Genomic DNA, 23,729 nt, shown 5'->3' on the forward strand with positions numbered 1-23,729 from the left:
TAACCACATATTAAACAAAAAGGAAAAATAAATAAAACATACTACAAACTACAAAGAAAAGATGTACAATAAATTAAAATTAAAAATACATTAAAAAAATTAAAACTAATCAAATAACTGACTAAAACTGATTAGAAGCCAACTCTGATACTACTCCTAAAATGCCTTGAAGAAAGTGTGTGTTTTTAAACGTGATTTAAAACTCAAGTGTTAGGTCCAGCCTAATATGGAGGGGCAACGTTGCTGTCGTGGCAATTTGGGAGCCACACCAGCAAAAGCTTGTCCCCCTGGTGTTTTTTCAGACAAGGAGTGACTGGTCCTTGTTGTCCACTTTGAGGAGTGTATATGTGTTGAAGGTCTGCCAGGTAGGAAGGAGCTAGGCAGCTAAATATTTTTTTAATTAATTCTTAAATGGACAGACAATCAACGTAAAGAGGCAAGACCCAAGGAAATATGTTCATGTTTAGGTGTCCCTGTCAGCAGACAAGCTGGGTTTTTGGACTATTAGTAGGCACAATAATGAGGCCTGATCAATACCAACAAAAAGTGCATTACGGTAATCAAGGTGAGTGGTCACAAATACGTGTAAAACTCTCTAACTCACAAAAGTGATAAAAGACACAAGTTTAGAGAATTGCCTGAGATGAAAACTGTATTTATTTTGTCACTTTTAAGATTTATGCATATTTTTACCCCAAGGTCGGTAAAAACTGGTTCGTGAATCTGACAGTCATCTACATAAAAATGAAATGAGACATTGTGTTTGTTAAATGAGAGCACATCAAATAAATAAAAGAAAGGGGTCCAAGGATGGATCCTTGAGGTACACCACATGGGAGGGAGATGAACAAAACTTACCAAGTGAGACAGAAAAATATCTGTCAGGTAGGTATGACTTGAACCAGTAAAGGCAGGACCTCTGCCAACATGATGTTAAATGTTATGATCTAATGTGTCAAAGGCTACTGTGAGATCTAAAAGCACAAGTATAACAGAGTCCCCAAAGCCAGTGGTTTGAAGAAATAATAATAATTTAAAAAAAAATTCAAAAGTACTTTAAAAACTTGACTGAAACACCTCAAAAATATTGTATTTGAAAAAAAGGCTGCAGCTGTAAGGCCACTAGTTTTACACACGTGGTACATGTATAGAGAATAGTTTTGATTAATGAACATCACAATACACAGTTTAACTGAAACCTTATGTGATATTAAATGGAAAATGAAGCAGTATAGTAAATGTCCACACACACCTGCTGTCGTCTATTTCCTATCTCTACCTTAGATTAAAAAGTTTCAGGTCATAATCCGCTGCCTTCATGAGCTGCATGTCAACATACAAAAAGTGGAAACTTTTATTAAAATACACATCTTTCTGTTTTCCTGTTGTCATTAGCTAACACCACTTCTGCTTGTTTTGGTCATTTTAAAAGTATTATGTCTGCAATAGCTAATTAGGTTTTAGAGAGACTACTAGCCTCATTAGAACAGGGCAGATTAAAAGAACTACATTCAACCTATGATATCTTGTTGCTATGATAAATACATATATAAATATATTGATAATATACAGTTTCAAGATCCAAAGTTTAAAAGAAAAACGTATGGTACAATGTGCCATGCTCAAACTGCAAACAGTGCAACAACAACAACGTATGGTGAGACACATTTTGCCATAGATAGATAGATAGATAGATAGATAGATAGATAGATAGATAGATAGATAGATAGATAGATAGATAGATAGATGGCACATGAGGGTTGTTTTGGATAACCTTCAGTTTACTTTAGCACCATTCTGTGACATTACTGGGATAGTGGAATGCCCCATTAGGACCCGGGTATGATGGTGGAGAAGTTTTCACAATGACTGAAGAGGATAATTATTTGACTCACTGTTCAGACAACCAGGAGCAGTAAAGCAGTAAATGATTAGTGATATCCAGTGAATGTGATGAGAGCTGTACTATAGAAACATGTTAGATTATATATGTTTTATTTCAATGTTATAATAAACCTTTATACGCTAAACATTTTTTAAATAACTATCTACAGTGCACCAATTAATGTGCTATGCTTGTGCCCCCTGTGTCATTCTGGGTCTCCTGTTAAAAGGTGTTTATTACCAGATGGAGAGAAAAAAGGGTTAAAAGCCCAAAATGGCCACCATATCCCCTCATCATCATCATCATCATCACCAGCAGCAGCAGTAGTAGCAGCAGCAGCACCAATACCTCAGAAGCCCATCCCCTAGCGTCCGTGCTGGGAATGTACCGTGTATGCGCATGGGCGGAGAAACTGCCGCTGTGCGCTGTTATTATTGTAAGAGTAATTTCTTTTTTTTCTTTTTCTTTTCTTTTTTTCTTTTTCTTTTAAAAAATGGCGTCCAGTCAGGGAGGCGTGGGAGCTGTCACCGCTCTACAAAGCCATCACTATCCCACCGGACCTCACTGGAGCCCGGGCATCACACCGTTCCAGCAGCAGCACCACACGGCCCGAAGCCTGGACCGGGCTCTGGAGGATGCCGTGTGCTCGGGGATACTGAACCTGAGCGGCAGGAAGCTGAGGGAGTACCCGGGGATGAGCTACGATCTCACCGATACAACACAAGCAGGTGGGTTGGTGTGCACGCGTGAGGACTACAGGAAACAAAACGTAAACCAACAGAAAACACGTACTCGTGGATGAATGCAGCATGTCCGCATTGTGCATGGATTTTATCTCGATTTTGTGGATAAAGGCGCAATAACGTGTAGGATTATGATAACGTGACATTATTTATAGGAGTATACCGTGTACTCCGCGGACTTCTGTAAATGCACATTTGCTACATCCTGCTTGTAATTACTGTCCACCGGGGCTCGTATATCTGTAGTTTAGTGCGCTGTTGTGTTGGTCGACGCCAGTAGCTTTCAGTCCCCCCCCCCCCCCGCCCCCCGAGACACATGAATGAGACGGCAGGCGCACCCAAGTAGGTGCTGTGCAGTGGTTTGCACACCAAGCTGCAGCTGATTCGGCACGGGGCAGCTGGAGCACTACACGAATGAAGACTGCGGCAACGAAGAGTGTGATTCTTGCTCAATGAATATCATTTGTGATGAACATGTGGCACACACACGCGCGCGGCTTTTTTCATATTCGGCACAATCAGACAAAAGATGCAGGGTACTTGCTGGCAGCCTCACGCCCCTTTGGTTGCTTGGCTGTATATGCCCATATAGTGTAGCTTGTAATGTACCAGACAGGAGGAAGACACGGGTTTACTTTTGGTTTCACGTGTAGGCTGATTCCTGTTTTAACCCATGTCTTTATTGGGCGATCTTTTTCTGGGTCACCCTTAACCGTAGTTAGTGGGTCAGTATTAGTGTCACGTTTTTCAGCAGTCTGTGTTATCAGTGTGAGGTCATACATACATAAGTTTTATTGGGAATGGCCTGACTTCAGTGGCTGTGCGTTTAATTAGGGTAGACATACATATATTCATCTTTTTGCACACATTTGGTAATTTTGGTAATACTGGCTTGCTATTTATCATTTCCAAGCATTAACATGAGCATGTGGAAGATGCCAAATCTCAGAAATGATAGTCTCCTCCTCTGATGTGTCCATAGACCATCTGGTGTTAATCTGTCATCATGTGCAGCTCTTACCCTTACCCGTACCCCCAGGGTGTTAAAATTTTCTACTCCAAGATTTCAGAACCTCTTCACATCTAGACAGTCTTCTTTGAGCACACCTGAAAGTGACTTGTTTAATTACTGAATCAAAAATAAAGCAAAAAGCACGATATGCACAGGGCTCCAGCCACTGAAAATCAGTTGTGGGCTTGGTAGGAGGTGAAAGGTTTGCTGAACAAGCAGACATGTCTTCCAGTACTAAGCTATAATCCAACTATTTTCTTACATGCTGCTCTGCTGTTCTTAGTCGTTAGTAATCGTTTTGTGAGTGGGCTTGTCCACCCAGATCTATGGAAATTTGCTCATTTGATAGTCATATGTGCTAATTCTCCAGAATAAACAGGACTTATAACAATACACACCATTAATAACCCAGAGGAGCTCAGGGCCTTTTTGTTTTACACAGATTGCCAGTCATGTTTCGTGACAAACCGCAAAACAGGAAGTTTGGGGTGAACTATTTACAGACTGTTAGGCCGTCTTTGTAATGATCTGCTCTTCTACTAGTCAGCTTTGCTCCATTGAACTTCAGTCAAAACATCTGCCAAGAGTTTTATTTATTTATTTATTTGCGTTTTAAATTTAGAAACAGCTTCTATTATCTGGAGTGCTCATTATAACAGCGATGATAACTCGAAGAGGTGGGAAGGTTTATATTTCTGTGCCAGTGCAATTCAGGTGCTGTAAATGCTGCACGCCTCGCGCTTGTATCTCACGCCTTCATTTCACTCTGTCAAATTAAAGGTGTGCCAGAAGGGAAGTGTCACTTTCAGATGTGCGAAGAGAGATCAACACCTCACGGCACTACCCTTTACATCAATTGCAATCTCTGCTGCAAATAGAAACGGTGTCACTTTTGCTGGCTCAGTCAAAATCAGATGCAATTTAAAGTTAACTTTAATGCATCTTTTCTTATAAGTCTTTGCTGCAGCTTTCAGTCCTCACTGAACAGTGCCAGCTCTGTAAACTAAGACCCAGCTTGTTAAGCTACATTATTTGTTACACCTGAAAACTGAAAGGCGTTTAAAAAAAGAAGAAGTGGCTCTTGATATGTCTCGTGATAAGCTATTTCGATAACATTGCGTTGCTGCTCTTAGAAAGCGAACGGATTCATCTGACGGCTAAGCAGCAACCAAAAAGGGAGCGGACATCACACGAGGGTGTCCGTTTGCAGTGTGCTGCTGCTAGTTTGTCTCCAGTCGGGTTGTTTTCCCACAGGGAAAGCGCTGAGAATGCTGCCCCGAACTTGTGTAGAAGTGCATGCGGGTTAGTGCATCTATCTGGTTCATAACCCCAGCATGCCTCTACCTGCCATTACCCCACCGCCGCGAGGTGCCTTCACCATACCTTCACAGGTGTGCGTTATTGTCAGATATTCAGCCAAGTTTACACAGCTGTTTCTGTGACTTCTCAGGAAAAATGCTAATAAAGACATTTCAAATTGGGATTTCTTGGAGACCATGATGACTCATTTATGGTTTAATCAACAATACATGGCTGTGCCACAATTGAAGATCGCACCTAATCTGTCATCACACTATAAACACTTCACTGTCTGGCTAATTACTCCGTCATCCACTAATAGTTTGATCTAATATTTAATGGCCAAAATGAAGAGGTAAGTGAAAAAAGGCGTGTAATGCAGTTTTTGTCACAAAAAGAGATAATTTGACAGCCAAGAACAAACCAAAAAGCCCACTAAGATACTGGAAGTCCTTGAAACAGGGGGCCAAAATGCAACTTGGGCATTCTTTATTCGATTTTGTGGGACTTTGTGTGCACAGTAAATCTCACAAGGTGCTGCTGCATTCCTTATAAGTTAAACTCTTCAAGGACGGCCTCCACAAGGACACAAGTATCAAGCAAACATTCTCTGCCTTAATAATCAACCAGTGTAAATACTGAAAGCGCCACAGCTCATTAAAGTTCAAGCAGGCTGACGCCCCCCAAAGGCTTTAAAAGTGCTGCTCATTCTCTGTGCTCTGTTAAATCAAACATCCTCTGTCTCTCCTGAAAGCCTGTGCAGAACAGCAAGCGCTTCGGGCAACAGAGTCGTCCCATAATTATGTCTTATATATGAGACACAACATAAAATTTTCCTTTAAATCCCTTTTTGAGAAAATTGTTAGTTTCCTTTAGTTGAAGGTAGTCTTTGAAAAATATCAGAGATAAAGGCCTTTACTCACCCACGCCTAGACTGGGTTATAGACGCAGGCCTGTATATTAATGATGCCACTGTTAAACATTTAGACTTGAATGTAAAATGATCAGAAAATGAAACGGTGGTCTCTAATTGATTCTTTTCTGTGAAGCAACAGCTTAAAAAGCACTGGAGTTACAAACACATTCAACAGAAGTAACATTCACATTTTAAAAAGGCACCAAGGACATGTTCACAGAATTTTTCTTTTAGTTCGCAGCTAGGCTTTATCTGCGTGGCGTACGTGCGTGACAAAAAGCTCAACAAATGAAGGTATAACCACAGTAAATTAGAAATGTGTGTGTCATATAACAGAGTGTGACTATTTTAGTGTCGTCTCAAAGTAGGATGTGTTAGAATTTAACAGGAACAATGTGGCATGTCTGAATTTTCCAATCAGACATTTGTAGTGTCCAAATTTGTGTAGTGTGACACAACCAGAGTGTCTGCTTCTTCATTTAAAAATAGGAACATGAATCAAATGCTTGACATGTGATTTAATTTCATTCAATTAATTTCTGGTGTAATAGACTCAGTGAAAAATTAATGTTGGGGTTAATATCTTAGGCGCTAAATGTATAATAAATAGTTTGAACAAAAATCAAATACGTCTGAAAAGCCTATGATCATAGAATAGAATAGCCCTTTACTGTAAATAAAAATAGTAAGGCAGCAGGAATAACTAACAAACAGGAGAAATATATACAAAACAAGGGAAAGGCACACATTACAGATCAGGTTGCAAAGGACTTGGTCTGAGTAGAGTCCTTGTGAGTGGCCTGAGTGATGAGGGTTACTAAGACCATGGCTCAGATTGGTAGGTGGGTGGACAGGGATGCGGTGTAGGGGGATAGTGTTTGTTTACAGACCAAATGGTCCAGGGAAAGAAGCCGTTTCTGCACATCTATAGCATCTATATCTATATTAATGTTTTCGCATATTAATGTGTCTGTGTGTCTGTCAACACCGGGTGCTGCTGAAGCATGTCTCTGCCCAATCCTGAAGCATCTGGATTGGGCAGAGATCAAAGGATGCGGTTCATGGATCAATTGGACCGCGTTAGTGCCTGACGGTGATTACAAGCTCTCACGGACAACCCCTGCACAGTAGCTGAACAAACGCAGCTGATCAAGAGACTACCCGATCTCTAAGGCCAAATCTCACAAAGAGCACTCTGCACGGTCCAACCCGCAGCACCGGACCACACCCAAATCCTGACAGCCATAGTGGCTGTGGCACATCTGCTGCAGGGTGAAAATTAATTAACCCCAATTAATCATCTCCTTGACACCTTGACATGCACCTTCCATGTTTTCATTAAACTGAATCCTGCGGCATTATTGACAGAATACAATAAATAGAGTATGATGGGCTCATTTTCCTGCAGCTTAGAGACAAATAACTTAGTGATAACAAGCTGAATTTCTAAATAGCAACTTAAAGCTATTTTTATCCTCTCTTCAAAATCAGTCTCTTGCTGATCAGAGACTCACTGTTTGCTCCAGAAGAAAGCAATTAGTATTCATTTTGCTGTGTCATGGAAGGACATATCCAAGCAGCATCTGCACTACGAACACAAATGAATAGATTGATGGTGCCGTGGAGCCTTGGTGGAGTGCTTCTCTGCCTGGCGGGCCTTGTTCTGTGGGAGCTTGAGGCTGCAAGCAGGTGGATTAAAGACCCACTGTGCGCTGCAGATGGTGCGTGGCCTAGGTTGGAGGAGGGAAAAGTGGGAAAAGATAGACAGGCATATAAAGCCTGTCTCCACCTACCCCCCAGCTCCCCCATCACCCAGATGATTCAGCTACTAACACAGAATACCCAGTTGTGGGACCAGATTAGGGTGTGGAGGGAGATGGGGGAATTGACTATATGCAGCTGGGTTACAGCATCAAGGTCCAAGCCTGAGGGAGAGGCAGAGTTTAGTCTTAATGGAAAGCGTGCATACCTTGTGACCTCAGCATTAGTCTTTCCCCATGTGGTAATTTCTGCTTCCCTTAACCCTTTGGCTTCTTTTCCCTTTGTGCTGCTGACTGTGTCATAGTCTGCTTCTCACTTCTGCTTACTGACTGCTGTCAGAGCCCATAGACAACTACACAGTCAGAGCCTATCTGTGGAAACCTGCTTGAGCTTTAAATCCATATTATCTGACCTTAGTTTTCTATAACCACTGTCTGGACGTTTGGTCATTTTAACTGACTAGTTTTAGTTTGACTAGTCACTAGTTTTGCTGCAACTAGTGGCACTTTTGTTTAAATGCTATTGTGAGAAGCCATATTAGGAATCAGACTAGTAGCACCAGAAAGCTAATCTGCTTTCATGTATTAGTGGCATGTATGTAATAAATGCAACTTTCTCTTTTCCCTGGTATTAATTAACAAACAACAAAAACAAGAATTATCCCTCCAGACAATAACTGCTGCAATCAAATGTCCGACAAGTAGTGATAATGACTAAGATCACGGAGGACACTGACATCTGATATAAAGGATATGGAACAAATATCTAGTTTATTATTGATTCTTCAGTTTGTCTGATTCTTCAGGCGGTTTTGTTCTCCTCAAACTATCTTGTAATCTGACCGAATGGGGCGAAAGGTTCAACATATAGTATGTAATGTTAAAATGCAGGTAAATCAGGCCATTTCAATACAATTCGGGTCAGTTTCTTTTCATAGCTGATAACAACCTTCAGTAAAAGTAGAGAAGGTGTTACATTGCACTGGGGATGAATGAATAAAGGCCTTACTTCCCATATTTAAATACTAGATACGATATCCTTCATACTAAACAGTAACATTTAATAGCAGGTAAGTGAATTTAGTTTCATTAAAACCTTTATACTGTAGCTCAGTTGTTTAATAAATAGTGGTGCCTATATGTAATTTCACATAATGAGGGGATGGAGGCGCAGCAGTGTTTGGTTTTCCCAAGCAAAGGATAGCGCACTTTGGTTATGTGGGACAGAATAATTGAAAGCCTTCTGTTTATCTGGAGCTCTGCAGCAGCAGCTCCTCACTCTAATTATCTTGTCACCCAGAGATAATTCACAAGACAAGATTGTTCACGCGTGCACACACACGCACACGGACACAGACACGCACGGCTCAGGAGGGAGAGCGGGTTGTTCACTAACCCCCTGCTACTCTCCTCATGTTGAAATGTCCTTGCCACGATACTGAACCCTTACACCGAACCCTGGTGTATTATCCGTATGTGAGCATGTGTACAGTAGAAAAACAGAGTTGTAAGACTCAGGTTGCGGTGTAAGGTGCTTTTAGAAAAGTGATGTGCCAATGTGTCCACATTCTCAAAGAATTTAAAGGACATTAACTTGACTTACTGTCAATTTCCTCTGATCTAAACTACTATTTGCCCAACCTTTAAAAAGGCATTAATCTTAGTAGGTAGTGATTTATGTTACTTTGTAGCAGACATCCTCATAATGTAACTGTGTTAACAGATTTAGGTTAGTGAAACACGAGTAGAATACCAACAGCACACACGCAGACACGTACACACATAATTTATAGACACTGAATCAATAAGTGTTTGACGGGGAATTCAGTGCAGTGCAAGGTAACCTTACAAGTATCCTTGTGTTTCTGGTTAAAGTGCACGGGGTCAGTGATTATTTAAGCGGAAATGTGGGCACGATCTAAAGACCTTTAAAAGAAAATAAAGAGTTAAGCTATGCTTCAATTGATCACAGGGCATATTTACATTTTGTTGGCAGGTAGCAGTGAAATTTAATCGTCATGTTTCAGTGGATGAACCTTCCTGTTTTCCTCTTGCAACATAGGTTGAAGACTGAGCCTCAAAGACCATCAGCAGTATATAGGATAAACATTATTTAATATGACTTTCCAAAGTAAGTATTTGGAATACATGTGGAAATTCTGAATGCTGGCTGAGGACAGATATCTGCATAATGAGCTTAAGCATCTGTATCTGTATGCTTCCTTTATTTGACGTTGTTGGGATGAATTCAAAATATTTTATTACAGCAGGCAGATAAAAATGGGGGGTGGAAGCAGAGATTACATTCATGTTCCTGTTGCAGAACAAAAGCACATGCATGTAGCTCATTAATGCATGGCTATGATTTTTTTTTTAGCAAACTGCCTTCAGCGGTTAAACAGAGCGTGTTTAACCGCTACTTCTGCTGTCGCTTTGTCGTTTACACAAAATATCTTGAACGAAAGGCCTCGTCTGATTCGGTCGACATAAAAATGGTAAAATTGACCTCATTTGTTTGTACAGATATGTTTGGCAAACACGAAAGTGTCCTACTTATCAAATCTGTGTGCTAAACATTCATCTTCTGCCAATTTAGAAGCTAACTTCAGTGTTATCAGGCGACACAACAGACAGCTCGACAAGTTTAGGAGAACTTGTCACATTAGCTGTACTGTCAACAGTTGTTATTGCCATTTGTGGTTACCAGAAGGTGACTCATACTCATTTTCCTTTCTAGCCACACCTTGAAGTTGGCACCGGGTGTTTTACTGTAGGTGACACGTCGTGACAGGATTGAGATGGGTTGGCATTGAACTTGGCAAGGGACAATAGTGACTCCTAAGACGAATTCCTTGTAACTTTGTTGATATCTTAACTAAGAAATGCATGCAAAACTCTTAACATTTAACTGTTGGCGTGGGTTTTAATATGAGTGAAGGTGAACTAAGCTCTTAAACGTGAAAAACAATTTAGCCATTGTGATATGCTGCCATGCTATTATAGCCTTAACAGTTGATAGTATGGTTGTTTACTCTGGTATTGTTCTATTATATATCATAAAATGATTGCAAATATGTTGAATTTGTATAAAAAGACTTATTTCAGTTAAATGCAATCATAGAACTCATTCACTTTTGACCGTTCTTTTAATAAAAAGAGATAAATCCTATAAAGGATCCTAAATAAATTATTCTGTGCCTCAGCAAACCTGATACTTCTCTTCAAAAAGTAACCCAGAAAAAAAATTATGGTTATTTTATTTTGTTGTTAACTTGTCTTTCAAAAAAAAAAAAAAACGACAGATGTAGGATGAGTTCCAACACTCTCCACTCATTCATACAAATCTAAAGCCATTAACGTGCCACTCCCAGTGAGATCGATGCTGGAAATACTGACGTATGACCCCGCCGGCAGCACTCAAACCTATAAAGCCCAAGACTCTGGTGTAATATTAGACCAACGTTCGATGAAGAGCTACGTTTCCTACTGCTCTGTCACAGATATGTATTGATCAGTGTTTCGAGGCTTTGGAAATGGCTTCTTGTGCAAAAAGCACACATAACTGATGTTAAAGGGTTATAATGAGTTTGTCACCAGTGTGCTTATGCACACAAGTATTCTGTTTCTTCTCCTTGCAGATCTGTCTAAGAATCGTCTCACAGAAATCCCCCCAGAAGTGTGTCTGTTTGCCCCCCTGGAGTCACTCAACCTCTACCACAACTGCATTAAGTGCATCCCAGAAGCTATTATCAATCTGCAGATGCTGACTTATCTGGACATCAGGTGAGCCATTGCTAACACTATACTTTTATTATTGTTTCAGACTCTAATTGAATACAAAAGGAGTGAATGTTGGTATTCAGTTATATGCCAAAAAAGTGCCTGTTCCCCTTTCACCTTACTTACAGGGTGAAAATGCTCATGCAAAAGAGATGTTTCCTCTTTTGCTACAACTCAATTCCCAGTCACCATCGTCTCAGTGTTACACGCTTCTGTATGCTATTTTAAATGCAGGTCATTGTTTTGTCTTTCTCTGCAGCCGAAATCTTCTGACAGTGTTGCCGAAATACCTTTTCAACCTTCCCCTGAAGGTTTTGCTTGTGAGCAACAACAAGCTTGTGTCCATCCCTGAAGAGATTGGCAAGGCCAAAGACTTAATGGAACTGGTGAGCAGCCTGTATACATCAGCCTTTGTATACAGTACAGAGCTTGAGGCACATACACCAGTGTTCTGTCTACACATAACAGAAAACTTAGCAAAGAATCAATTTTAAATTGTGTCTTTAGGCACTTTTTAACTAGCAGCCTGTCACAAAAACACAACCGTTTGTTCCAATTCATTTAGTTGAATCTATAAGAAAATGCCAGATAACACAGTTCGATAGACATAAAATTGTATTTTTACACCAACAAGGTGATTCCCAATAAGCTATTAGCCAAGAACTTGACATATCTCAGCATGGTGTGCAGTATGTTCTTAAAAACTGGACAAAGTGATGACAAAAGAAAATGTGACAGGCCTGAAAGACTACCTGCAGCAGTGCGAGATGATCATGAAAGAGAAGAGAACAAAAGATCCAACCTAAAGAAGAGCTTTTATTGTCCTTCAAGAAGCCTGGAGAACTATGCCTTAGGACTGCTTAAAGAAATGAGAAAAAAGCTGCCTTAAGAGAGTTCAGGCTGTGGTGAAGAATAAAGGTGGTCATACTAAATATGGACTTCCAAGCTCAATAGATTTGTACAAACTCTGCCTTTGCCTTTTATGCTATATTTCTATGTTCTTTGCATGTCTCAGTAAGTTGCTGCACCCATTTCCCATTTTTCTATATGTATGTGTGTGTGAGAGGTGAGAGAGTGAACGCTAATAATTCAGTTTCTCACTCTTTGCCTCCCCCTGCTGGGTTGGATTTCAGGACGTGAGCTCAAACGAGATCCAGGCGCTGCCTGCTCAAGTTGGAAAGCTTCAAGCCTTGAGAGAACTCAACATCAGGAAGAATAGTCTTCACATGCTGCCTGATGGTAAATCCATCACTCATGAAGCTCTCTGTGTGTTTCTTTCACTTGAGACGCATTGATTGCGCATCACTGAGACATTTTGGCATCTATGCCAGACTTTCACAGCCAAGAGATACTTGGCTGTGCTTTTTATGTTTTGTGTTGCCTGTCTTGTTACTGTTGGCACAGATAAACATAGCAGAAGGCAATTTAATAAATTATAGTAATATATGTCTGAATAACTAAGGATACCTGAATTGACAAGCCCAACTCGAGCAATTCCTACGTGTGGCACATGAATCCATGCAGTCTGTGCTGTTGTCTAACACAGCGGTCCCCAACCCCTGGGCCGTGGACCGGTACTGGTCCGTGGCTTTTTTAGTACCAGGCCAGGAGAGTTAAAGATCGGGTGTGAAATTTATGGTTTTGAGGGTTTTTATTATTTTTTTATCGTTATTTTTTAATCGTTTTTATTGTTGACTTGGTTTCCGTGGGTCTTTTCCCGTGTGTTATGAATAAATCTGTACCGGTACTGGTTTTATTTTGTTGTATATATCCACGACACCTTAAAGGCCGGTCCGTGAAAATATATACATAAACCGGTCTAACAGATTAATAATATTTATAAAATTCTGTATAAAAAATCACGTGTTCAACACAATGAACTAAAAAAATCCCCTTAAAAGCAGTTAGAGATACTTTTACCCATATTTCTACATGCCCTTAAAGTAAGAACCATAGCAAAATATTGCCATTAATTTTGAAGGATGAAATGCATTTTAATCACAAGTCAAGTTAACCCCTTTTTACATTAAAGTACCTTTGAAAAGCTTAACATTAGAACCTCTGCCATAGATGGATGGAAAGAGTACATTATGACAAACAGAGCAATTGAAAAAAAATGTGTAATAACATATTTATAGATACAGATATGACCAGATATGATCTTTTTTTATTTGCTGAATTATTGTGGTTGCTTCAGGGTTAAGATAAGAGCCCAAAAACAAGAACTTGACTCTGTTTTAATGATGTTGTTAAACTATTTTTATAAGATCTACCCTAACAGCACATACAAATTTCTGATGATTGTGCAGTCGAAGCAGTGCACATCAGTTTCTTGTTATTTGTATTTTCAGAGTTGGCTGACCTGCCTCTCATCCGACTTGACTTCTCCTGCAATAAGATCACAGAGATTCCTCCAGCCTACAGGAAGCTGAGGCAACTGCAGCACATCATCCTAGACAACAACCCTATGCAGTCTCCACCGGCACAGGTATGAGGATTTGCTTTATGGTGGTGCTTTTGCCCATATGTGGGAACAGATGTACAGAACAATTGGAGGTTTATGGATTTTTTTCAAAAAAAAATAGTGGTTGTTTTTGTACATCTAACCCATCCACCCGCGTGGATTTCCTTGTAGTTCCCTCTGTAGTGGTTGGAGTGACTTCAAGAACACATTTTGTGTTTATCTATTTCAGATTTGTCTTAAAGGCAAAGTGCACATATTTAAGTACCTGAACATGCAGGCTTGTAGGATGGATAAGAAACCAGACACCCTGGACCTCCCCTCTCTTGGCAAGCGTTGCCTACCGCAACCACTAACAGATAGGTGCTGACAGATTTACTAACTTACTTGCAACCATCATCAAATATATCATTATATCATAATGCATCTATTTATCACTTCTATTCTGTTAAAAACACCATGCATTGCATTTCTGCTATCTAATCATTTAATGCTGTCTAATTTATGTCATTTTGCACAATTTCAGCATGGAAGATTTTTACCCAAGTAAGAACCACGGTCCTGACTCTGGAATTGGTAGTGACAATGGTGACAAGAGGCTGTCTACAACAGAGGTGAGAGTCCAAACAAGTGTCACACATGTGACATCACTCACTGACTTGTGCCTTCCTGTTTTGGAGCCTCGAGCTGAGCTATATTTTTCTGAAACCAGATCTCATCAGTGATGGGTGGATTTGAAAGCTTAAACAGACTTATATATTAGGGAGTTGTCACTCCTAGGTGAGCCACGCCCCAGAAAGTAGAATACAATTTTATTTTCTCTTGTGTGAGAAAATAAATACATTTTACTACTTAAGAAAGAGCACATATTGAGATATATAACTATGAAAGGGTAACCCGTATCATTTTCTTGATATAATATGAGCTGTTTTTATAGGTGGTCGACTTGTTAATCACACTAAATCTAAGGAGTGGAAAGAGCGTTAGGCTTTGGTAGTAGCACTCATGCAGGTGCACAGAAAAGAAGCAGCTTGGCCCCTTTATCATTTGCCACGATAAAGGGGCTGTTGTTTAAAAAAAAAATACAGACAGAAGTAAATGTTAGCACACTTGGTAAAACAACATAAATATCTGACTAGACCAAGTGGCAAGATGTGACCTGCAGGGCACTGTTGGATAATGGAAAGCAAATGTGCAGGGAGGTTGGTTGTCAGCAGCAACACGTGAAGCTTTGTGAAGGTGGCAGAAATCCAAATGGAAAAATACTGATGTGACAGTAGAAGGTGGAAATGTGCAGCTCTGAATAACATATTTAAAGGACTTCCCTCCAAAACTTGAGTAGCCTCCCTTATGCCTGTAAGCTATAGCATTGCAAAACACTGTGTGAGCTCATTGTTGTGACAGGAGAATAACCGACGAGACCCAAACCAGTATAAGAGACAATGATACTTTCAGAAGGATGTCTGGATACATGCAAAGAACTACAAATGCAACTCAAAAGATCATTAATGGAGGAACTGAATATATACATAATATATCTGCTCATTAAAGTTGCTTAGTAAGGCTGTAAACGTGACTTGGCAAATGCTACAGTCACGTGTTGCAGGTGTGGTTTTTTTTCCTTTTAATCCTTTTCCATTTAAATACCCAAAATAGCAACAGTAATAATTCAGGTGAATTGATTGCATTTGAAACTTGACTTCCCATTCCTGTTTTCCTCTCCTTCAGCCTTCAGACGATGACACTGTCAGCCTGCACTCTCAAGTTTCAGAGACAGCCCGTGCCGACGCCCTGTCACTCCTCTCCAAAATGGACTCTTGCAAAGGTTACCGAAAATAAGTATCACATATTCCCTTTGAAAGCAATAACAGAGACACGGGGTTGTTGAATAAAGTGCCTAAAAATGTGACAGTTCATGTGATGAACGCGGATGCTTCCTCCCTCTATCAGATCAGGATCTCTATGACTTTATAGAGCCCAACCCGGACGAGGATCCTGCTCTGTCAGAGTGCAATGGGCAGCAAAGCAGTCATGTGTCTTGTATAAAGGTATGAATTCATCAATCAGTCTAGAAAACCGAGAAGAATGTGGGAAATCTTTTGAAGACACGTTGGGAGAGAATATCTAGCTCTGTGTGCTTGGTCCCGTGACGTGACGTGATGTCCCTGTGTGCGTTCCAGGAACTGGAGAAAGTTCTTAACATGTCTCACCAAAGCAAAGATAAAGACAGCTGGAAAGAGGAGTCAGGGTGAGTTTTTTTTTGTGTGTGCAATGCTGTTACTTTCCACCATCCCCTGGACTTTTTAGGGTAACGTAACCGCTCGCTGGAAGGTGAGCTGGCACAGGTTGTGCTAATTGCTACCCAAATCAGATCCAGACAGACCAACAGAGCAAAATTTGTTTTCAGGAAGCAAGCCCGGAGATGAGGTTAGGCATATGGAGAGTGGACAGCCAAGATGTTGGGCTCAGTGTGCCCCAAGGCTAGCGGGTTGAAAGAAAAACCTGAATCAGAAATATCCAATAAAAGACATGAAAACACCAGGAGTGGTTAGCCTTAGCGTGACTGCCACACTGCTCACCCGCTCTAATGAGAAGTGAGTGGGAAGACCTAGGTATTTATACTGGAGCCAAGGAGTGGTTAATACAGACCAGGTGTGCCACTCCAGCAATTTGCAGGAACCAGAGGAAACCATGCGCAGAAAGAGCGAGGTGGCGTGAGAGAACAGAAAAAAAACTTTCACTTTGTTTCTTATCGCAAGTGGCGGCCAGACTGGTGTTTGGTTTGGCAGAGCTTTTAGCACACACAAAAAGACATTTTGTATTATTTATTTTTTTTGTGCATGTACTACCAAGGAGATCTCTTTGGAAATGACGCGTTAGGTGATGACACAGTTTGATGGCTTTCTACCAAATTGCATTGACATTCACATCAATCAGCGACTTCGATGATGAGTGGTGCCAGCAGGTTTCCCCCTTTAATCATCTGCATGTCTCAGCCTGAAACCAAAGACAAACATAATAGGTTAACTGGGGATTCCACACGTGTCTGTAAATGTGCTGGCCCTGCGACACACTGATGACCAGGCTTGGGAGGGGGTGGGCAAACTTTGCCCTGTGGCAGCTGGGATAAGCTGAATTGGATATGAAGAAAATAATAAATGGATGTGTGCCCACACCTAGATATATCTCTAATTAATCACTTGATAGTAATTTTGTTCCTCACCTTTCCCAGTTCTGATAAGGAGCAGCTAGCTGAGGAAGAGGACGATGAGCTGAAGGAAGTGCTTGACCTGAGGAAGATTGCTGTCCAGCTTCTGCAGCAGGAGCAGCAGAACAGGTGTGTGGCCCTCACGTCTACTCTCGTAACATAACAGTAGCTGTGTGGTACATCAGCGTTTGCTTAGCTGCTTAAATCCGTGTTGTTCATGTAACATCTTTCTGCAGTTAGCCTAACAGCGATTTCTCCCTGCAAGCCTATAATACCAACAGCATTACTAAATCCGCTTAAAGTCCTCATTAATCTATTCCTTTCTAACAATTTTCTGTATAGGAAAGCGTTACAAAGTAGGCTTACATCATGAGCTTTTAAAAGAAACACAGTTGTTTTAAAAACTTTCCAAAGTCGTTGAGCGTGACTTTTAAAACAAAGCAGCATTACTGCCTAAGCTTCATCAGTTTGATGCCAGCGTTTTGCAAAGTAGTCATAAAAAATGTGCCGTGACTAATACATGCCCTGCTGTATAGAAATTTTAAGTAATAGTCCTGTAAGTGGTTTGACAGAGCAAACAGACAGGCATCGAAGTCTACATTTCCAGTGAACTGGACAGTTTGGTTTACTCATTGAACAAATCCACTGCGTCAGCATTCCTGCCCAATCTTTTACGCCACATCTCTACCTACTGCACTTTACCGCTTTTGTCTTTGCAAGTCAGACCCATATCCGCTTTACCTGACTTTTTCTTCTCCACTTTTGCCATTTCCTGATCTTCTCCTGTTCCCCCGACTTGCCTACTGCTTGTTTGCGTGGCTTCTTAGACGACGGTCCTTAATTTGCAGAGCCGAAAGTCTAATTCACAGGAGGAGAGTGACCGGCCGGGCACACAGGTAGAGCGATTTTTTTTTTGTCATGGTTTACAGTTTGCTTTTTCAAATTCATTTCATACATACAGGCGTCTTACGAGAATAAAGTAGCAGCTATTTTTGATTCTTTGCACTCACTTCCTGTGACTCAGTGTTTGGTGACTCAGTGTACTGAGGTTTTGGGGGTTTTTTGTGACATGGTCAAAAAATATTTCATGCACTGCATGTGCAATGTAATCTCAGCCTGTTTGAACAGTTCTTGTGTTCGTCTGTTTGCCGTATGTGTCCGTCTGCAGATTCCTCAGTCACTCTGGAAGCTCCGGCAGCAAACCGAGACTCACACCTCAGACCGCTCGCAGGTGAGTTCTGTGCTAGTGCGTCTTCAGCTTCCAAAGAAAACTAGAGAGATGTAACTTTTGTAGATAAAATAACTCACGTTTGCTAAGAAAGCACATTAATACCCACCCCTGCACCTGTCAGTTTGTGTTGATTCTTAAATCCTCTCTGCTTGTTTTTAAAGTACTTCATGGTGTCACTCCAGTACGTTTCACATGCTTACAAGCGTGCGAAGCAGTGTGCCCTCTCGTTCCTTGTGTGCCAATCTGCCATTTGGGGAGGAAACCTTTAGCTTTTATGGACTGCTGATGGAATTTTCTGCTGGTGTCCCTGAGAGAATCTGAAAGCGCTAAAATCTTTCAATCTAAACCCACCTCCTTTTTCTGGCATTATCATTCAAAGACTTATTGTGACCTTACTTTTAATTTTTTTTTTAATGTATTTTTAAAAATTCATTATTTATTCCATTTTTGGATTGCTCCCAGGGTTACCTGCTTTACTCCTGCGCTACTGATTTTTTTAAAATTTTAATTATTTAGCTTATTTTAAAATTGTGTGTTGTTGCATTTAAATCTTTATGACTTCTTGTCTTATCTGGCAGCTTAAGCGATAGAGTCCTCAGTCTGGGCAGCGTCCACCAGAATCACTACTCCTCACTAATGGGGAGCACTAATCACTAATCAACAGTGTTGCTTAGGATTTAGTGAAACTTGCACACAAAGATCACCTCACGGGTCTTCACCCAAACTGTACTCAAAGTCAGACCGTGCCACTTTATGGGCAGCTGCTTCTCACATTTTTCAAGCTGAACTCAACATGTAAACTGCTGCAGACGTGATTTACTAGCTTCCAAAGTGTTGTTCAAGTTAATCACAGGGCAGCTCGGTGGTGTTCTCCAGTAACACTTAGCTGTGAGATATACAGGAGTCTTGCACACAGATTTGTTTGTGAGTAACACAGAGCAGCCAGATTTGTTCTAGAACGCATCAACTTTTCCAAAACGTGACTGGCGGTGTGAGTCATGCACAGTTTGTCTCCCTGTCTCCAAATATTTGTTGACCCTAATCTCTTTTGTTAGTTGCATGTAACATAACTTCATGGTATTTGAATGTCAAACAAAAGCTTGTGATGTTATTGTGTTGTTATATCAGTGCCTCTTTAGATGAAGGAAGCAGTGGAGCGTCAGTGCTGAGTGGACAGGTACCAACTTACTTTCTTTAAAGCAAACATACCGTGTTTCATTCACGCCCGGTTTTCCAGGCTTGTGTTTTTTTTCTTGATTGTGCCTCCCATTCTTCTCTGTAAGATGCGCAGAGTTTTATAGAGATTTTCTTTAGATTAATTTTAACTGCTTGTGTTTACAGCCCTCTTCCTCCTGCTCCTTTGATGGCTGTCTGAAGACAGATCAGTCTGATTCAGAGCCAAAGTGGCCTGAGATCCCACCTGTCCTCAATCAGAATGAAGACCGCAGGCGGAACAAGTATCTACGAAAAGATTATCTGAAGGTTGTGCAAATTCCCAGATTCTCACTGCATATTCAGTAATGTCTTTGAAACACATTCTGGATTTGGATGTGTAGAATTTACAGACAAGAGACGAAATTTCTGCCACCAAAAGTTCTCTTGCATGTGGTCTGCTTGTACTCTGTGCTTGCACTTGTACAAAATCCGTCACGTTTCTTTAGGCTTTGGATGAATGCAGGTGATAAACAGTCCCCGTGAAGAACAAAATGTAGTGTCTACATGACCAAAACAAAAAATGCATGCATTCACACACGTATTCATAAACAACTACCAACAGACCAAAACATAATCTTGGCTTGGATTTCTGGAGACTGCTGGAAAGAAAAAACAATGTCTGTCGCTCCCAGATGCTGAGCGAGCAGATGGGCCAGGGACTTTCTAGATTGCATCTACTTGCAGTAGGGCTGTTCAATATAACGATATATATCGGATGACGATATAAAAACGTCTATGTTTCTTTTTACGCTATCGTTTGTTTCGTGGTGTCGCAAAATAAACTGTTTACGGCAATATTTTTTCATCGTTTTGATGGTCACTGTAGTGGCTATATTAATTTCTTAAAGTTCTCTCTTTCTCTTATATTTAATATAACCACACTACAGACAGACAAGCATTTGTTTTTATGCGTTGTCGTTAGCAACAGCGACGGTAACAGCATCGCGTGTCCGCTTGTTTATGTTCCACATAAACCTTTCACAATAAAGCTCAAGATCCTGTTGAGACTTTTCAAAATAAACTGAATCACGTGAAAGAGCAGATTATTTACGGATGAGAATTTAAAAAGAGCCGCCAGGTGCTAAAAAATAAACCTTAGATCCCAGTCAACACACATATGTGGGGCCCAAATAGGGAGCAGCAGGGCTAATATTTGGGGCCCACTTGGGAAACCCAACTGGGGTCCAGCTAATTTTGTCCTCAGTTTCCATGGTGGCCCCAAATGTGTTTTCCTAGATGGGTTTATGCTGGGTCCCAGATAAGCCCCAAATCAGGCCCAGTTGAAAAAAATATGTGGGGCCCAGATGGGTAGAAGCAGATCTGATATTTGGGGCCCACTTGGGGTACCCACCTAGGACCCAGCTAATTTTGTCCTCAGTTTCCATGGTGGCCCCAAATGTGTTTGCCCAGATGGATTATTGATGGGACCCGGATGGGCCCCAAATCAGGCCCAGCCAACAAATGAGTATGGGGCCCAGATGGGTAGAAGCGGGTCTGATGGTTGGGGCCCACTTGGGTTACCCACCTGGCACCCAGCTACTTTTGTCCTCAGTTTCCATGATGGCCCCAAATGTGTTTGCCCAGATGGGTTAATGATGGGTCCCAAATCAGCCCCAGACAATAAATGAGTATGGGGCCCAGATGGATAGAAGCAGGTCTGATACTTGGGGCCCACTTGGGTTACCAACCTGAGACCCAGCTATTTTTGTCCTCAGTTTCCATGGTGGCCCCAAGTGTGTTTGCCCAGATGGAATTTTGGATAATGTAAGTAAGCTATAATTTAAATCACCTGTACAACAAAGCCAGTTTATCTTTTTTATTAATACTGATTACTATGAAATTTTAAAACAGTATGCTTTTTTTATATAATACATTTTTTGTGTGGAGAACATGTTGACAAAAATGTCCACAGTATACACAAAACAATAACAAATAAATGTTATACAGTTTAAAGGAAAAACAAATGCAGCAAACCACAGCTTCTCACTCATTCACCAATCCATTGGTCCTGAAAAAAAAAAAAAAAAAAAAAGAAATTAGTGCATTTTCACAAACAAAATCAGATTTGCGATAGTACTGAAGTTGTTTTGGAGGTTGTGCTGTTCAAGTTGTTTGACCTCCTACATTGAACTCTTTGAAGACCATGAGTATTCATGGAAACAGAAAAGCTATTTACAAAATGATTTACCAAGTAGCCACTCAAAAATTAAATTAATGTGAAATATTTTACCTTAAAACATTTAAGACAAATGTTTAAAAGATGTCTACATAGTTACAATGATAACTGGTGTTGTGGGCTGTCTCAGTGATTGGCACAGAGCTTAGAACAGGCAAGTGGTTAACCAGTTTTTTGCATGGTACAGCACCTCATAATGAACACAAAACAAAATAGTAAAATGTAACAAGGGCTACATCTACCAAGGAGAAAACAGATTCCACTTCTTGAGGTGTGTGCCAGGCGGGCGCCAATAATTTTCATGTAAATCAAAAATAGGGCCATCAGATAAATCAGTGTGTTACTAATTACACTGGAAAAAATAGAGGCTGGCTCTGGAGTTCCTGGAGCTTATTCACATTCTGTGAGCAACCAAAAAACTGTTTAGTGAGAGACTTCTTCAAGTATGCTACAAGCCAGAAAGAAACGTGGTCATTCCTGCCAGCAGCCACCAACCTCCAGAACAACATGAGCTGATGGTTTCATCTCCACAATTTGTACAGTCTATCTAAACCACGTGTCAAAGTCAAGGCCTGCGGGCCACATCCGGCCCGGCATACATTTATATCCGGCCCGCAAGATCATTTTATATAGATGTACTATTATTGTTATGCATGGCCCGGCGATATGAGGCGCTAATAATATACAAACTACAGATCCCATAATGCACCGCTGAAGCCTCCTTGCTGACTGCTAGGCTAACTGGGAACATTCCCGCGTCAATCAAGTCAAACTTCTGTTATTGCGAAGCTAGCCGCTCACAATGGTGGAGAGAAAAGTTGATTCTGAATGACTGCAGCTGTAGTGAGCATCCGTTATTCAAACATCAACAAAATATCTTACAACTAATGAACTTACCATATAGCACTTCAAAAACTTTAAGCCCTCGAAATTCCCGCTTTCCATGGCACCCAACGAAGTTATATTGCCTGGAAAGAGCATTGTCCATAATGAAGGCCATCATTCTTCTTGTGGCTTCATCAACAGTGCTCCCTCTGATCTCTGCCACAACAGAAACCTTAGGACACGCAAGGACAATAATTTTACTGACAGTAGTACCATCAGTCACACCTAAAAGAAAGCAAGCACAGCTACACAGTAATTAGGCTCTATAATATTGATGCTAATTGACTGAGAAAGAGTTAGGTGTCAAAGTCAAACACTGTCTGATGTGAATGCAAAGAGCTAAATGATTCACCAAAAGTAATTTCTTAAGTTTTGGGTTTGGCATGGCACAACTTATAACTAGGTAATGTTTGGAGAAGTTATTTTATTAACAAAAATAGCAACTTTTGTTCAGCTCTCCTCCCACTCCTTCATTGCACTGACCATGTTCGAACAAACAGCAACTTTCCTTGATCATAACTGCTAGCATGAAACACAGACTGATTGAGGCATTAATCATTGAATATTGTTATTACATCATTATTATTTACCACTTCTTTTAGGAAGACAGGGTCTGCCAGTTTTTGCTCCAGTGCTGCCACATCTGCTACTGTCCGGATGGGAAATACAGCACCCTCGGGTAATACTGCAGCAACTGGTCCATCACGTTGTGTAAGGAGAGACTGTAGCATTCGACTGTGGACCCTCTGAGTGTCCTTAATGTCTTCCAGGAGGGTTAGAACACGTACAAACATGCTCGTATTGGTGGCTTGTAGAAGTTGTCTTGGAACTGGTTGTGAAACCACAGGTGAAGGAGTTGAGGGTTGTAGCGGCTGAACAAATGGATGAGTGATGTTCAGGAAGTGAGTTTCACTTGAATGTCTATTCTCCATTGCTGATGGTGGTGAGGTCTCTGGCTGTTCCGCAGTGTTGTCCCAATCCTCATCAGAGCTCGACGGGATCACTGGCCTTAAAACAAACAAACAAACAAAATACAACAAACATACACACACAAATAAATAATAATCCAAACACATAATTTAGGGTACTGGTTAGTCCTACAAACTAAAAACATTAATGTATATAATGGCATCAAAAAAAAAGTCTAAAACAATTTTT

General features: G+C 40.8%; 2 protein-coding genes across 5 annotated transcripts in view; one reads left to right on the forward strand and one right to left on the reverse strand.

Moving 5' to 3' along the window:
• The first annotated feature begins 2,211 nt into the window (after window positions 1–2,211).
• Window positions 2,212–23,729, forward strand: part of lrch2 (leucine-rich repeats and calponin homology (CH) domain containing 2) — a 41,879-nt gene continuing 20,361 nt past the window's right edge. For 2 of the 3 annotated variants that reach the window (XR_015131269.1, XM_086308530.1), the window contains exons 1-15: window positions 2,212–2,613; window positions 11,254–11,398; window positions 11,655–11,781; window positions 12,529–12,634; window positions 13,747–13,883; window positions 14,089–14,219; window positions 14,383–14,470; window positions 15,585–15,681; window positions 15,807–15,904; window positions 16,037–16,104; window positions 17,089–17,193; window positions 17,892–17,960; window positions 18,233–18,295; window positions 19,424–19,472; window positions 19,637–19,777. Coding sequence is in view for 2 of the 3 variants with exons in the window: in XM_086308530.1 (XP_086164656.1) it covers window positions 2,379–2,613; window positions 11,254–11,398; window positions 11,655–11,781; window positions 12,529–12,634; window positions 13,747–13,883; window positions 14,089–14,219; window positions 14,383–14,470; window positions 15,585–15,681; window positions 15,807–15,904; window positions 16,037–16,104; window positions 17,089–17,193; window positions 17,892–17,960; window positions 18,233–18,295; window positions 19,424–19,472; window positions 19,637–19,777 (1,659 nt within the window). In the remaining variant the exon portion in view is untranslated. The remainder of the gene's footprint in view (window positions 2,614–11,253; window positions 11,399–11,654; window positions 11,782–12,528; window positions 12,635–13,746; window positions 13,884–14,088; window positions 14,220–14,382; window positions 14,471–15,584; window positions 15,682–15,806; window positions 15,905–16,036; window positions 16,105–17,088; window positions 17,194–17,891; window positions 17,961–18,232; window positions 18,296–19,423; window positions 19,473–19,636; window positions 19,778–23,729) is intronic. The other variant, XM_086308531.1, reaches the window with a different exon arrangement.
• Window positions 21,312–23,696, reverse strand: LOC147320488 (uncharacterized). 2 transcript variants are annotated; one of them, XM_086308533.1, is made up of 3 exons: window positions 23,162–23,696; window positions 22,584–22,743; window positions 21,312–21,518 (listed from the first exon to the last, which is right to left on the reverse strand). In XM_086308533.1, exons 1-3 carry the CDS (start codon window positions 23,645–23,647, stop codon window positions 21,502–21,504), a joined length of 663 nt encoding a protein of 220 aa, XP_086164659.1. In that variant the 5' UTR covers window positions 23,648–23,696; the 3' UTR covers window positions 21,312–21,501. The 2 variants fall into 2 exon arrangements, with proteins under 2 accessions (XP_086164659.1, XP_086164658.1); XM_086308532.1 differs by lacking the exon at window positions 21,312–21,518 and having other exon boundaries at window positions 21,715–22,743.

Source organism: Aulonocara sp. 'chitande type north' Nkhata Bay, linkage group LG10 (assembly GCF_057382095.1).
Source record: "Aulonocara sp. 'chitande type north' Nkhata Bay isolate Kocher_YH1m ecotype deep benthic linkage group LG10, A_spYH_male_GT1.1, whole genome shotgun sequence".
NCBI lineage: Eukaryota > Metazoa > Chordata > Actinopteri > Cichliformes > Cichlidae > Aulonocara > Aulonocara sp. 'chitande type north' Nkhata Bay.